The sequence below is a fragment of the Aulostomus chinensis genome, chromosome 13 (assembly GCF_037954235.1).
Source record: "Aulostomus chinensis isolate RoL2024-O1b breed Wild chromosome 13, RoL_Achi_v1.0, whole genome shotgun sequence".
NCBI lineage: Eukaryota > Metazoa > Chordata > Actinopteri > Syngnathiformes > Aulostomidae > Aulostomus > Aulostomus chinensis.
Genome location: NC_141332.1, coordinates 15,488,709 through 15,503,647, shown reverse-complemented (window position 1 = coordinate 15,503,647; position 14,939 = coordinate 15,488,709). Strand labels below are relative to the sequence as shown.

At 45.4% G+C, this 14,939-nt stretch overlaps 2 protein-coding genes and 2 pseudogenes across 13 annotated transcripts in view; all 4 read right to left on the bottom strand.

Moving 5' to 3' along the window:
- LOC147251089 (protocadherin gamma-C5-like) overlaps window positions 1-14,939 on the bottom strand; it is a 279,342-nt gene that overhangs the window by 132,107 nt on the left and 132,296 nt on the right. The window lies entirely within an intron of this gene.
- On the bottom strand, window positions 113-3,215 carry LOC147251113 (protocadherin gamma-A11 pseudogene; annotated as a pseudogene).
- Window positions 6,308-10,304, bottom strand: LOC147251112 (protocadherin gamma-A11-like). The gene is made up of 2 exons (XM_086222632.1): window positions 7,693-10,304; window positions 6,308-6,492 (listed from the first exon to the last, which is right to left on the bottom strand). Exons 1-2 carry the CDS (start codon window positions 10,141-10,143, stop codon window positions 6,457-6,459), a joined length of 2,487 nt encoding a protein of 828 aa, XP_086078758.1. The 5' UTR covers window positions 10,144-10,304; the 3' UTR covers window positions 6,308-6,456.
- Window positions 11,252-13,850, bottom strand: LOC147251111 (protocadherin gamma-A11 pseudogene; annotated as a pseudogene).

Below are 14,939 nucleotides of genomic sequence, written 5' to 3'. Positions count from 1 at the left end.
ATCCACAAAAAATAAATCCTGATGTCAGTCCTCATGACTGCAAACTGCAAGGTGAACTAATAAAGAGCCTGATGTGTTTGAGTAAGAGCTCAATAAGTTTCAGAAGTTGTGATGATGAGTAGAGAAAAAAATTCCTTTATGATTCAAAGTATAATGTTGCAAGTCCTACTGGCAATGATAACATTTCACGAATTGCAAGTGGACACCAGGAACAGAACAGAACAATCAAGAGAAACACAAAATGTTAAACGATTGGAAACTAAGGAGGCTCAGGATTGGATGAATGTTATGGATTATATCATCTAAAGTAGCAGTTTAATCAAACCATTTGAATGTTGTTGTCAACCGCAGGAGACCTCCATCCCAACATCAGAAACTGAGTAAGAACCTGAACGATATCAGATTTAAAAAGGAGTGAAAATAACACACTATGAAAACGGGTGGTCCCTAAGTGAACAAAAAAGACAGACAAAGGGGGAAAAAAATGGTACAAGTGCCTCTGTCCGAGGTACTGAAATTCTACTGGAAGCAGCAAACACATTTGAAACACACGTTAGGTTGAAAAAAAAGGACATTCTAACCTCCAGAGGAGAGTCAGGCTCGTCCAGGATGCTCTTTTCAGTCTGCATCCGCTGCATCGTCCCTGTAGAACCGGGCTCCATTATCAGCACGTTCTGACTACCGGCTCTGCCCAACTTACAGTCACTCTTCCTGGAGTCGGTGGTCCTGCACACCTCGTAATTGTACACGTGTTGGAGGGTCCCTGTCCCCAAAGTGTCTGAGTACCGTGGAGGATAATATGGAATGACGGGGAGGCTGGAGTGATACAGGATGCGAGACTGCCTCCACCTGTAGATCTTGACGGAGATGATAACCACTAAACAGGTGATGAAGAGGAAGGAGACCACAGCCAAAGCCAGCACCAAGTAAAAAGTCAGGTTGTCATTGTACTCCTTGTCCTGGCTCAAGTCCGTGAACTCTGACAGCACTTCAGGGAAGCTGTCCGCCACCGCCACGTTAACAACCACTGTAGCTGAACGAGAGGGCTGCCCGTTGTCCTCCACTATGACACTCAGTCTTTGTTTCACAGCGTCTTTATCAGTCACTTGGCGGATGGTTCGGATCTCTCCGTTCTGTGAGCCCACTTCAAACAGCGCCCTGTCTGTGGCTTTCTGCAGTTTATAGGACAGCCAGGCGTTCTGGCCAGAGTCCACATCAACAGCCACCACTTTAGTCACCAGGTAGCCCACATCTGCTGACCGAGGCACCATCTCAGCCACCAGAGAGCCTCCGGTCTGGACCGGGTACAGGACCTGAGGGGGGTTATCGTTCTGGTCCTGGATCAGGACTTTCACGGTCACGTTGCTGCTGAGAGGAGGCGAGCCTCCGTCCTGAGCTTTCACTACCAGCTGAAACTCTTTAATGAGCTCATAATCAAAAGAACGAACCGCGCTAAGAACACCAGTCTCAGAGTTTAAAGACACGTAGGTAGAAACTGGACCACCACTCACCTGCGTGTCCTCTAAAACATACGAGATTCTCGCGTTTTGATTCCAGTCAGAGTCGCGCGCACTGACAGCAAATATTGAAACTCCAGGTGAGTTGTTCTCCGTGATGGACGCAGAATAAACGTTTGTAGCAAACACTGGAGCGTTGTCGTTCACGTCTGAGATTTTCAGCTGTAACTTTGTTGATGTAGAGAGAGGCGGAGTTCCAAAATCAGCCGCTGTTACTGTGATGTTATATTCAGAGACGGATTCTCTATCAAAATACTGATCTGAGATCAAATTGTAATACTTTGAAATGGAGGATTCGATCTTGAAAGGAAGTTTACCGTCAAGAGTACATTTTATTTGTCCGTTTCTCTCAAAATCTGCATCTTTTATGTTCAAAACAGCAATCGTTGTACCGGGAGGTGCATCCTCAGAAACCGGGCTGCTAAAAGACATGATATTTATCACTGGAGCGTTGTCGTTAACATCAATAACATCCAGTATGACTTTACTGGTCCCAGTTAAGCCCCCATGATCCTTTGCTTCCACTCTCAACTCGTATTTTCTGTTTTTCTCAAAGTCTATTTGACCAGACACAGAAATAGTTCCGGTGTTTCCATCGATACTAAATATATCCGCTGCGCTTCCTTTCATTCGAGACAAACTGTAGGTGATGAATCCGTTTGAGCCGCTGTCAGCGTCTGAGGCGTTCACGGTGATAACACTGGTGCCTTTTACTGTGTTTTCCATGACGGAAGCTTTGTACACTGATTGGTTGAATATGGGAACATTATCGTTAGCATCCAACACAGTAACGTCTATATTGACAGAGCCAGATCTCTGCGGGGTTCCTCCATCTACTGCGATCAGTTTTAAAGACAGACGAGGACGTCGCTCTCGGTCTAACGGCTTCTGCAGCACCATCTCAACGTATTTGCTTCCGTCTGGATTGGCATGCTGCTTTAATATGAAATTATCGTTTGGTGATAAAATGTAATCTTGCAGAGTGTTTTGTCCCACATCTGGATCCTCTGCGCTCTGCAGCGGAAACTGAACTCCAACCACGGCTGATTCGCTTATTTCAAAAATGAGAGATTTATCTTTGTTAGGAAAGACGGGAGCGTGATCGTTTATATCCAGAACTTCGACAGTTATTCGGTGTAATTCTATTGGATTTTCTAGAATCATCTCAAAGCTGAAGCTACACGGAGTCACGTCACCACAGAGCTGCTCCCGGTCTATTCTCTCGTTCACCACCAGAAGCCCTTTGTCTGTCTTCAGCTCGGTGTACTGGATGTTTTCTTCCGTCACGATACGAGCCCGCCCAGACAGCAGCCTCTTCACATCGAACCCGAGATCCTGCGCCACGTTACCGATCACGGAGCCTTTCTTCATCTCCTCCGGTACAGAATAACGAATCTGACCACCTACCATGATCAAAAAGTGAAGCAGAAACAACAACAGTCCTGTTTGACCTCGTGAGCCATCAAACAATCGCCATATTGCGCATTTAGAGATGAGCAGTCTTCGAGGAGCCATAATGAGACAAAGAGACGAGGAAGACGCTCAATAATCCGCCGGTGTGATGGTGAATCTGGTTTTGTAATCCGTGTTCAGGTCACCCACCGACCTCGACGTTTAAATGCAAGTGAGCGAGACCATCTCCTCCCTGACGTCCTCTACCCTCGACAAAAGACCGATCCCTCTTCCATGCAGAGTCAGTCAGGGGACGGACTGAGTGACGACAGCACACTGAAAATATTTTACTGGCCAACAGCGTCGCTTAGAGTCGAAAAGCAGAACATCAGAGAGGCCACGCGGAAAAGTCCAAGACATCCACACCTCGCAGACGGAGCATTGGAAGTCAATTTAAAGACAGCATTCATGTTCAAAACGCAGTCCAATGAGCTTCAGATTCACTGACAAAATCTGACAACAACAAAGAGAAACACTCGACCTCCACAAAAGTAAAACAAGCCGAGATTTAGAGGAAGTCTGAACAAAGCCTCCCGTAAAACAAACAAGACTTCAGGAATGTCAGTTTGAATCAATAACTCGTTGATATTCACTGTTCCTTTACATTCTTGTATATTTTCAACTGAGAGGAAACTTTCATGCACTGATCAAGTGGAAGACTGGACCAAGTTGTGTTTTACTTCATTAAAACCAACAACAATATCATAGAATGTTGTGATTACTTCATTTAATTGATCAATATGTGAATGCTTCTTGTTGTCACACTCGTTTGATTTGACTTTCATTACATTTAAAAGTAAATGAATGACTTTTTCAACCAATGGAAAGTTTTACTGAATCTCAACCTCAACCACACACAGTTCGGTAAATAAACAAAAACACAAAACTCCGGAAAATGGGGAATTGCTTAGAATTGTAGAGATTATGTTTTCTTGTAGAAATAAAGTATTTGTGTAAAAAAATACAGTGTAAACACAACGAAGTTCGCACTAGAAACGGATGCTATTAGATTCCTAAGATCATCTACTTATCACCAAAGTGAAAAATGAAAAACTCGATCTCTTCAACTCTCACCCACAGAGTCGCTATCCATGGTGCTGAAACACGCACCAACTTTATCTCATCAATGAAACTTGAATACAAACCAGAAAAAAGTCAAAAACGAAATTCATTCATTCACTAACCTCCAGAGGAGAGTCAGGCTCGTCCAGGATGCTCTTTTCAGTCTGCATCCGCTGCATCGTCCCTGTAGAACCGGGCTCCATTATCAGCACGTTCTGACTACCGGCTCTGCCCAACTTACAGTCACTCTTCCTGGAGTCGGTGGTCCTGCACACCTCGTAATTGTACACGTGTTGGAGGGTCCCTGTCCCCAAAGTGTCTGAGTACCGTGGAGGATAATATGGAATGACGGGGAGGCTGGAGTGATACAGGATGCGAGACTGCCTCCACCTGTAGATCCTGACCGAGATGATAACCACTAAACAGGTGATGAAGAGGAAGGAGACCACAGCCAAAGCCAGCACCAAGTAAAAAGTCAGGTTGTCATTGTACTCCTTGTCCTGGCTCAAGTCCGTGAACTCTGACAGCACTTCAGGGAAGCTGTCCGCCACCGCCACGTTAACAACCACTGTAGCTGAACGAGAGGGCTGCCCGTTGTCCTCCACTATGACACTCAGTCTTTGTTTCACAGCGTCTTTATCAGTCACTTGGCGGATGGTTCGGATCTCTCCGTTCTGTGAGCCCACTTCAAACAGCGCCCTGTCTGTGGCTTTCTGCAGTTTATAGGACAGCCAGGCGTTCTGGCCAGAGTCCACATCAACAGCCACCACTTTAGTCACCAGGTAGCCCACATCTGCTGACCGAGGCACCATCTCAGCCACTAAAGAGCCGCCGGTCTGGACCGGGTAAAGGACCTGAGGGGGGTTATCGTTCTGGTCCTGGATCAAGACTTTCACGGTCACGTTGCTGCTGAGAGGAGGCGAGCCTCCGTCCTGAGCTTTCACTACCAGCTGAAACTCTTTAATGAGCTCATAATCAAAAGAACGAACCGCGCTCAGAACACCAGTCTCGGAGTTTAAAGACACGTAGGTAGAAACTGGACCACCACTCACCTGCGTGTCCTCTAAAACATACGAGATTCTCGCGTTTTGATTCCAGTCAGAGTCGCGCGCACTGACAGCAAATATTGAAACTCCAGGTGAGTTGTTCTCCGTGATGGACGCAGAATAAACGTTTGTAGCAAACACTGGAGCGTTGTCGTTCACGTCTGAGATTTTCAGCTGTAACTTTGTTGATGTGGAGAGAGGCGGAGTTCCAAAATCAGCCGCTGTTACTGTGATGTTATATTCAGAGACGGATTCTCTATCAAAATACTGATCTGAGATCAAGTTGTAATAATGTGTCATGGAGGATTCAATCTTAAATGGAATTTTCTCGTCTATAGAACATTTTATTTGTCCGTTTCTCTCAGAATCTGCATCTTTGATATGTAAAAAAGCAATCGTGGTACCGGGAGGTGCATCCTCAGAAACCGGGCTGGAAAAGGACTTTACATTTATCACCGGAGCGTTGTCGTTAACGTCAATAACATCCAGTATGACTTTACTGGTCCCGGTTAAGCCCCCAAGATCCTTTGCTTCCACTCTCAACTCGTATTTTCTGTTTTTCTCAAAGTCTATTTGACCAGACACAGAAATGGTTCCGGTGTTTCCATCGATACTAAATATATCCGCTGCGCTTCCTTTCATTCGAGACAAACTGTAGGTGATGAGTCCGTTTGAGCCGCTGTCAGCGTCTGAGGCGTTCACGGTGATAACACTGGTGCCTTTAACTGTGTTTTCCATGACGGAAGCTTTGTACACTGATTGGTTGAATATGGGAACATTATCGTTAACATCCAACACAGTAACGTCTATATTGACAGAGCCAGATCTCTGCGGGGTTCCTCCATCTACTGCGATCAGTTTTAAAGACAGACGAGGACGTCGCTCTCGGTCTAACGGCTTCTGCAGCACCATCTCAACGTATTTGCTTCCGTCTGGATTGGCATGCTGCTTTAATATGAAATTATCGTTAGGTGATAAAATGTAATCTTGCAGAGTGTTTTGTCCCACATCTGGATCCTCTGCGCTCTGCAGCGGAAACTGAACTCCAACCACGGCTGATTCGCTTATTTCAAAGCTGAGAGATTTATCTTTGTTAGGAAAGACGGGAGCGTGATCGTTTATATCCAGAACTTCGACAGTTATTCGGTGTAATTCCATTGGATTTTCTAGAATCATCTCAAAGCTGAAGCTACACGGAGTCACGTCACCACAGAGCTGCTCCCGGTCTATTCTCTCGTTCACCACCAGAAGCCCTTTGTCTGTCTTCAGCTCGGTGTACTGGATGTTTTCTTCCGTCACGATACGAGCCCGCCCAGATAGCAGCCTCTTCACATCTAACCCGAGATCCTGCGCCACGTTACCGATCACCGAGCCTTTCTTCATCTCCTCCGGTACAGAATAACGAATCTGACCACCTACCATGATCACAAAGTGAAGCAGAAACAACAACAGTCCTGTTTGACGTCGTGAGCCATCAAACAATCGCCATATTGCGCATTTAGAGATGAGCAGTCTTCGAGGAGCCATAATGAGACAAAGACACGAAGAAGACGCTCAATAATCCGCCGGTGTGATGGTGAATCTGGTTTTGTAATCCGTGTTCAGGTCACCCACCGACCTCGACGTTTAAATGCAAGTGAGCGAGACCATCTCCTCCCTGACGTCCTCTACCCTCGACAAAAGACCGATCCCTCTTCCATGCAGAGTCAGTCAGGGGACGGACTGAGTGACGACAGCACACTGACAATATTTTACTGGCCAACAGCGTCGCTTAGAGTCGAAAACATGAACATCAGAGAGGCCACGCGGAAAAGTCCAAGACATCCACACCTCGCAGACGGAGCATTTGAAGTAAATTTAAAGACAGCATTCATGTTCAAAACGCAGTACAATGAGCTTCAGATTCACTGACAAAATCTGACAACAATAAAGAGAAACACTCGACCTCCACAACAGTAAAACAAGCCGAGATTTAGAGGAAGTCTGAACAAAGCCTCCCGTAAAACAAACAAGACTTCAGGAATGTCAGTTTGAATCAATAACTCGTTGATATTCACTGTTCCGTTACATTCTTGTATATTTTCAACTGAGAGGAAACTTTCATGCACTGATTAAGTGGAAGACTGGACCAAGTTGTGTTTTACTTAATGTTGGGATAATTTTATTTAATTTATATTTTGTGAATGCTTCTTATTATCACACTGGTTTTTTTGAAATTCATTACGTTTAATAGCAAATGAAAAATTTCTTGAACCAATGGAAAGTTTTACTGAATCTCAACCTCAACCACACACCGTCAATGAACAAGAAAGCACAAGTCCGGAAAATGGGGATTTGCTTATAATCGTACAGATTACGTTTTTTTATATGAAATTTAGTATTTTTCTCAAAAATACAGTGAAAACACAACGAAGTTCGCACTAAAAACGGATGGTATTAGATTCCTCTGATCATCTACTTATCACCAAAGTGAAAAATGAAAAACTCGATCTCTTCAACTCTCACCTACAGAGTCGCTATCCATGGTGCTGAAACACGCACCAACTTTATCTCATCAATGAAACTTGAATACAAACCAGAAAAAAGTCAAAAACGAAATTCATTCATTCACTAACCTCCAGAGGAGAGTCAGGCTCGTCCAGGATGCTCTTTTCAGTCTGCATCCGCTGCATCGTCCCTGTAGAACCGGGCTCCATTATCAGCACGTTCTGACTACCGGCTCTGCCCAACTTACAGTCACTCTTCCTGGAGTCGGTGGTCCTGCACACCTCGTAATTGTACACGTGTTGGAGGGTCCCTGTCCCCAAAGTGTCTGAGTACCGTGGAGGATAATATGGAATGACGGGGAGGCTGGAGTGATACAGGATGCGAGACTGCCTCCACCTGTAGATCTTGACCGAGATGATAACCACTAAACAGGTGATGAAGAGGAAGGAGACCACAGCCAAAGCCAGCACCAAGTAAAAAGTCAGGTTGTCATTGTACTCCTTGTCCTGGCTCAAGTCCGTGAACTCTGACAGCACTTCAGGGAAGCTGTCCGCCACCGCCACGTTAACAACCACTGTAGCTGAACGAGAGGGCTGCCCGTTGTCCTCCACTATGACACTCAGTCTTTGTTTCACAGCGTCTTTATCAGTCACTTGGCGGATGGTTCGGATCTCTCCGTTCTGTGAGCCCACTTCAAACAGCGCCCTGTCTGTGGCTTTCTGCAGTTTATAAGACAGCCAGGCGTTCTGGCCAGAGTCCACATCAACAGCCACCACTTTAGTCACCAGGTAGCCCACATCTGCTGACCGAGGCACCATCTCAGCCACCAGAGAGCCTCCGGTCTGGACCGGGTACAGGACTTGAGGGGGGTTATCGTTCTGGTCCTGGATCAGGACTTTCACGGTCACGTTGCTGCTGAGAGGAGGCGAGCCTCCGTCCTGAGCTTTCACTACCAGCTGAAACTCTTTAATGAGCTCATAATCAAAAGAACGAACCGCGCTCAGAACACCAGTCTCAGAGTTTAAAGACACGTAGGTAGAAACTGGACCACCACTCACCTGCGTGTCCTCTAAAACATACGAGATTCTCGCGTTTTGATTCCAGTCAGAGTCGCGCGCACTGACAGCAAATATTGAAACTCCAGGTGAGTTGTTCTCCGTGATGGACGCAGAATAAACGTTTGTAGCAAACACTGGAGCGTTGTCGTTCACATCTGAGATTTTCAGCTGTAACTTTGTTGAAGCGGAGAGAGGCGGAGTTCCAAAATCAGCCGCTGTTACTGTGATGTTATATTCAGAGACGGATTCTCTATCAAAGTACTGATCTGAGATCAAGTTATAATACTTTGAAATGGAGGATTCGATCTTGAATGGAAGTTTACCGTCGAGAGAACATTTTATTTGTCCGTTTCTCTCAGAATCTGCATCTTTTATGTTCAAAACAGCAATCGTTGTACCGGGAGGTGCATCCTCAGAAACCGGGCTGCTAAAAGACATGATATTTATCACCGGAGCGTTGTCGTTAACATCAATAACATCCAGTATGACTTTACTGGTCCCGGTTAAGCCCCCATGATCCTTTGCTTCCACCCTCAACTCGTATTTTCTTTCTTCCTCAAAGTCTATTTGACCAGACACAGAAATGGTTCCGGTGTTTCCATCGATACTAAATATATCCGCTGCGCTTCCTTTCATTCGAGACAAACTGTAGGTGATGAGTCCGTTTGAGCCGCTGTCAGCGTCTGAGGCGTTCACGGTGATAACACTGGTGCCTTTAACTGTGTTTTCCATGACGGAAGCTTTGTACACTGATTGGTTGAAAATGGGAACATTATCGTTAGCATCCAACACAGTAACGTCTATATTGACAGAGCCAGATCTCTGCGGGGTTCCTCCATCTACTGCGATCAGTTTTAAAGACAGACGAGGACGTCGCTCTCGGTCTAACGGCTTCTGCAGCACCATCTCAACGTATTTGCTTCCGTCTGGATTGGCATGCTGCTTTAATATGAAATTATCGTTTGGTGATAAAATGTAATCTTGCAGAGTGTTTTGTCCCACATCTGGATCCTCTGCGCTCTGCAGCGGAAATTGAACTCCAACCACGGCTGATTCGCTTATTTCAAAGCTGAGAGATTTATCTTTGTTAGGAAAGACGGGAGCGTGATCGTTTATATCCAGAACTTCGACAGTTATTCGGTGTAACTCTATTGGATTTTCTAGAATCATCTCAAAGCTGAAGCTACACGGAGTCACGTCTCTGCAGAGCTGCTCCCGGTCTATTCTCTCGTTCACCACCAGAAGCCCTTTGTCTGTCTTCAGCTCGGTGTACTGGATCTTTTCTTCCGTCACGATACGAGCCCGCCCAGATAGCAGCCTCTTCACATCTAACCCGAGATCCTGCGCCACGTTACCGATCACCGAGCCTTTCTTCATCTCCTCCGGTACAGAATAACGAATCTGACCACCTACCATGATCACAAAGTGAAGCAGAAACAACAACAGTCCTGTTTGACGTCGTGAGCCATCAAACAATCGCCATATTGCGCATTTAGAGATGAGCAGTCTTCGAGGAGCCATAATGAGACAAAGAGACGAGGAAGACGCTCAATAATCCGCCGGTGTGATGGTGAATCTGGTTTTGTAATCCGTGTTCAGGTCACCCACCGACCTCGACGTTTAAATGCAAGTGAGCGAGACCATCTCCTCCCTGACGTCCTCTACCCTCGACAAAAGACCGATCCCTCTTCCATGCAGAGTCAGTCAGGGGACGGACTGAGTGACGACAGCACACTGACAATATTTTACTGGCCAACAGCGTCGCTTAGAGTCGAAAACATGAACATCAGAGAGGCCACGCGGAAAAGTCCAAGACATCCACACCTCGCAGACGGAGCATTTGAAGTCAATTTAAAGACAGCATTCATGTTCAAAACAGTCCAATGAGCTTCAGATTCACTGACAAAATCTGACAACAATAAAGAGAAACACTCGACCTCCACAACAGAAAAACAAGCCGAGATTTAGAGGAAGTCTGAACAAAGCCTCCCGTAAAACAAACAAGACTTCAGGAATGTCAGTTTGAATCAATAACTCGTTGATATTCACTGTTCCGTTACATTCTTGTATATTTTCAACTGAGAGGAAACTTTCAGGTATTCAGCAAATGGAAGACTGGACCAAGTTGTGTTTTACTTCATCAAAACCAACAACAATATCATAGAATGTTGTGATTACTTCATTTAATTCATCAATATGTGAATGCTTCTAGTTTTCACACTCGTTTGATTTGACTTTCATGACATTTGAAAGTAAATGAATGACTTTTTCAACCAATGGAAAGTTTTACTGAATCTGAACCTCGACCACACACAGTTCGGTTAGTAAACAAAAACACAAAAGTCCGGAAAATGGATAATTGCTTAGAATTGTAGTGATTGTTTTTTTTTTTTTAAACAAAATATTTTTTTCAAAAAATACAGTGAAAACACAACGAAGTTCGCACTAAAAACGGATGGTATTAGATTCCTCTGATCATCTACTTATCACCAAAGTGAAAATTGAAAACCTCGATCTCTTCAACTCTCACCTACAGAGTCGCTATCCATGGTGCTGAAACACGCACCAACTTTATCTCATCAATGAAACTTGAATACAAACCAGAAAAAAAGTCAAAAACGAAATTCATTCATTCACTAACCTCCAGAGGAGAGTCAGGCTCGTCCAGGATGCTCTTTTCAGTCTGCATCCGCTGCATCGTCCCTGTAGAACCGGGCTCCATTATCAGCACGTTCTGACTACCGGCTCTGCCCAACTTACAGTCACTCTTCCTGGAGTCGGTGGTCCTGCACACCTCGTAATTGTACACGTGTTGGAGGGTCCCTGTCCCCAAAGTGTCTGAGTACCGTGGAGGATAATATGGAATGACGGGGAGGCTGGAGTGATACAGGATGCGAGACTGCCTCCACCTGTAGATCTTGACGGAGATGATAACCACTAAACAGGTGATGAAGAGGAAGGAGACCACAGCCAAAGCCAGCACCAAGTAAAAAGTCAGGTTGTCATTGTACTCCTTGTCCTGGCTCAAGTCCGTGAACTCTGACAGCACTTCAGGGAAGCTGTCCGCCACCGCCACGTTAACAACCACTGTAGCTGAACGAGAGGGCTGCCCGTTGTCCTCCACTATGACACTCAGTCTTTGTTTCACAGCGTCTTTATCAGTCACTTGGCGGATGGTTCGGATCTCTCCGTTCTGTGAGCCCACTTCAAACAGCGCCCTGTCTGTGGCTTTCTGCAGTTTATAGGACAGCCAGGCGTTCTGGCCAGAGTCCACATCAACAGCCACCACTTTAGTCACCAGGTAGCCCACATCTGCTGACCGAGGCACCATCTCAGCCACCAGAGAGCCTCCGGTCTGGACCGGGTACAGGACCTGAGGGGGGTTGTCGTTCTGGTCCTGGATTAGGATTTTCACGGTCACGTTGCTGCTGAGAGGAGGCGAGCCTCCGTCCTGTGCTTTGATAACAACTTCCAGCTGTTTGATCTGTTCATAGTCAAATGAGCGCATCGCGTGAATCACTCCGCTCTCTGCATTTATGGAAACGTATCCAGACACTGAAGATCCGCTGACACCAGTGTCCTCAAGGATGTAAGAAATATGCGCGCTTTGGTTCTCATCGGGATCTTTCGCTCTGAGTGTGACAATAGAAACACCAGGAGAATTATTCTCGGTGATAAAGGCGCTGTAAACACTTTCCTCGAACACCGGAGGATTGTCGTTCACGTCAGAGATTTTTAAATGAAAGGTTCTCCTGGTGGAGAGAGGAGGCCTCCCTGCATCTGCTACAACGACAGTAATATTATACTCCGATACACGCTCGCGGTCTAATACAGAATCTGTTACTACTGTATAATAATTTCTCAAATTTGATTTGATCTTAAAAGGCGCAGTTTGTTCTATCATACTAGTCACATGCCCGTTATCTCCAGAATCAAAATCCTTCACATTGATGATGCCGATGGTGGTACCAGGAGGGGAGTCCTCTGACACAGGACTGGTGAAGGACATGACATTAATGACTGGTGCATTATCATTCACGTCAATCACCTCAACTATGACTTTACTAGAGTCTGTTAAAGCTCCCTGGTCTGTTGCTTCAATACGTATTTCATATTTCTTTGTTTTTTCATAATCAACATCCCCTGAAAGAAATATTGTGCCTGTGGTCTTATTAATTTCAAATATACTATCAATACTGCCTTGCATTTTGGAAATTGAATAGTGGATCAAGCCATTTGCCCCAGTATCTGCGTCAGTGGCGTTCACAGTAATAATATAGGTACCTCTGGGGGAATTTTCCATTACGGAGGCCTTGTAAACTGACTGGTTGAAAACTGGTGAATTATCATTATGGTCGAGGACACTGATGTCGATATTTACTGTACCAGACTTCTGTGGCGTCCCTCCGTCCACCGCAATCAGCTTTAAAGACAGACTCGGATACTGCTCTCTGTCCAAAGGTTTCTCAAGCACCATCTCCGCATATCTTCTCCCGTCAGTATCCGAATGCTTCTTCAAAACGAAATTATCATTAGGCGATAACTCGTAGTTCTGAAGCCCGTTGACTCCTACGTCAGGATCATTCGCTGTCGGTAAAACAAAACGTGCTCCCGGTAGCGCAGATTCTCCGATCGTTAGTTTCATTTCGTGCTGATGAAAAGACGGTGAATTGTCATTCATGTCCAGGACTTCCACTGTGACGTGATGTAGTTCCATGGGGTTTTCTAAAATGAGATCAAAGCTGAAGCTGCACGGCGTGATTTCACCGCAAAGCTGCTCTCGGTCTATCCTCCCATGCACCGCTAAGATCCCTTTGTCTGCCCTCAGCTCGGCGTACTGGATGTTTTCTCCGCTCACGATCCGGGCCCGGCCGGTGCGGAGTCTCTCTGGATTAATGCCAAGGTCTGACGCGACGTTGCCTATCAGGGACCCCTTTTTCATCTCCTCCGGGATTGAATAACGAATTTGACCTCTGGCAATGTGACTGAGAAAAAGAAACAAGAAGAATCCTTGCGGCGACAGCGGATAGAACAACCGCCATTTTAGAGACAGAAGGGAATGCGTCGAAACACCCATGTTATAAAACGGATGATGTGATATGTTATTGTCCCTCGGAAGACAGATGAGCAACAATCACGTAATTCCAGGTGACAAAAAAGCCTCGAAAAATCCCAGCTGGATCCGCAGAGCAAATCAAGCCGAGTGTTTGTGTGCCAGCATCAACGCCTTTTGCCGTGAGGCGGATGAGCTCTCTCAGCGAGGAAAGGCACCGCCTCAACAGCGTTCAGATTCGGGTTTACTTGACCAACAGCGTCCCTTTGAGTCTGTTTTATGAACATCATCTCAAACATCCCTGCTGGCAGATCCACAGCGAATCTCCAGAAATGTTTCACAGGAAACGCAAGAACGACCCAGACAGCTGGAAACACACGAGGCAGAAGCTGATATTTCACGTACGGATCAAGTTGGAGATGCGCTGATAAAGTGCGAGTAACTTACTCAGGCATCAACAGCGATTACCATTAGAGTTAGAAAGAACAAAACACTCGTGGTAAATGAGTGTCAGTGCTCGGTGTAACACAGAGACGAGAGGATTCACCTCAACAAAAAGACAAGCGTTTCATGAAGTCACAGTACAGGCTTTTACAAACCTGTGTCAACATCCCTCCGTCATGAAAATTTAACCACACAACATAGATGAGGGTGTTTCAGTGTCAAAGGCCTTATAGATGTCTTTGTATTATACCTGCACAACAACTGTCTTTTCATGCTCACTTGGAAATAAAATATGAAAAAAATGTTGGCTTTAAAATTTCTGGTATTGCGAGGGAAACTTATTTTAGGTATTGGAAATATGCATTAAAATAAATAATTTCAAAAGATGACGACAAAGCTTCAGTTCAGGAGAGGCAGTTATTCAAATCAATCAAACCACGAACATGGAGGTGCTGTCAAAGATGCTAAAAGGAACAGTAGCTGATTCGGAACTGTTCATTGCAAGATGAAGAGGAAATACGGAGAAAGATGGCATAAGGAAGGGAATTAAAAATTCCAGCTAACCTCCAGAGGAGACCAAGGCTCGCCAAGGACACTTTTTTTCATTCTGCATCCTATAAAGTAGCGGTTTAATCAAAACACTTGAATGTTACGTTACCAACAGCAGGCGACGTCCATCGCAAAACCAGAAAATGAGGAGGAAAATGAATGCTATCAGATGTCAAAAGATAAATAATGACACAAAGTGACAAAAGGGTGGTCGCACCAAACACAGAGACAAGGGGGGAAAAAAAGGGTGACGAGTGTCTCTGCCCAAGGT

Coding starts and splice junctions, on each gene's coding strand:
- LOC147251112 (XM_086222632.1), bottom strand. CDS start 10,143: ATGGCTCCTCGAAGACTGCTCATCTCTAAATGCGCAATATGGCGATTG. Junction 6,493..7,692: donor AGCCTGACTCTCCTCTGGAG/GTTAGTGAATGA, acceptor TGATCATGGTAG/GTGGTCAGATTCGTTATTCT.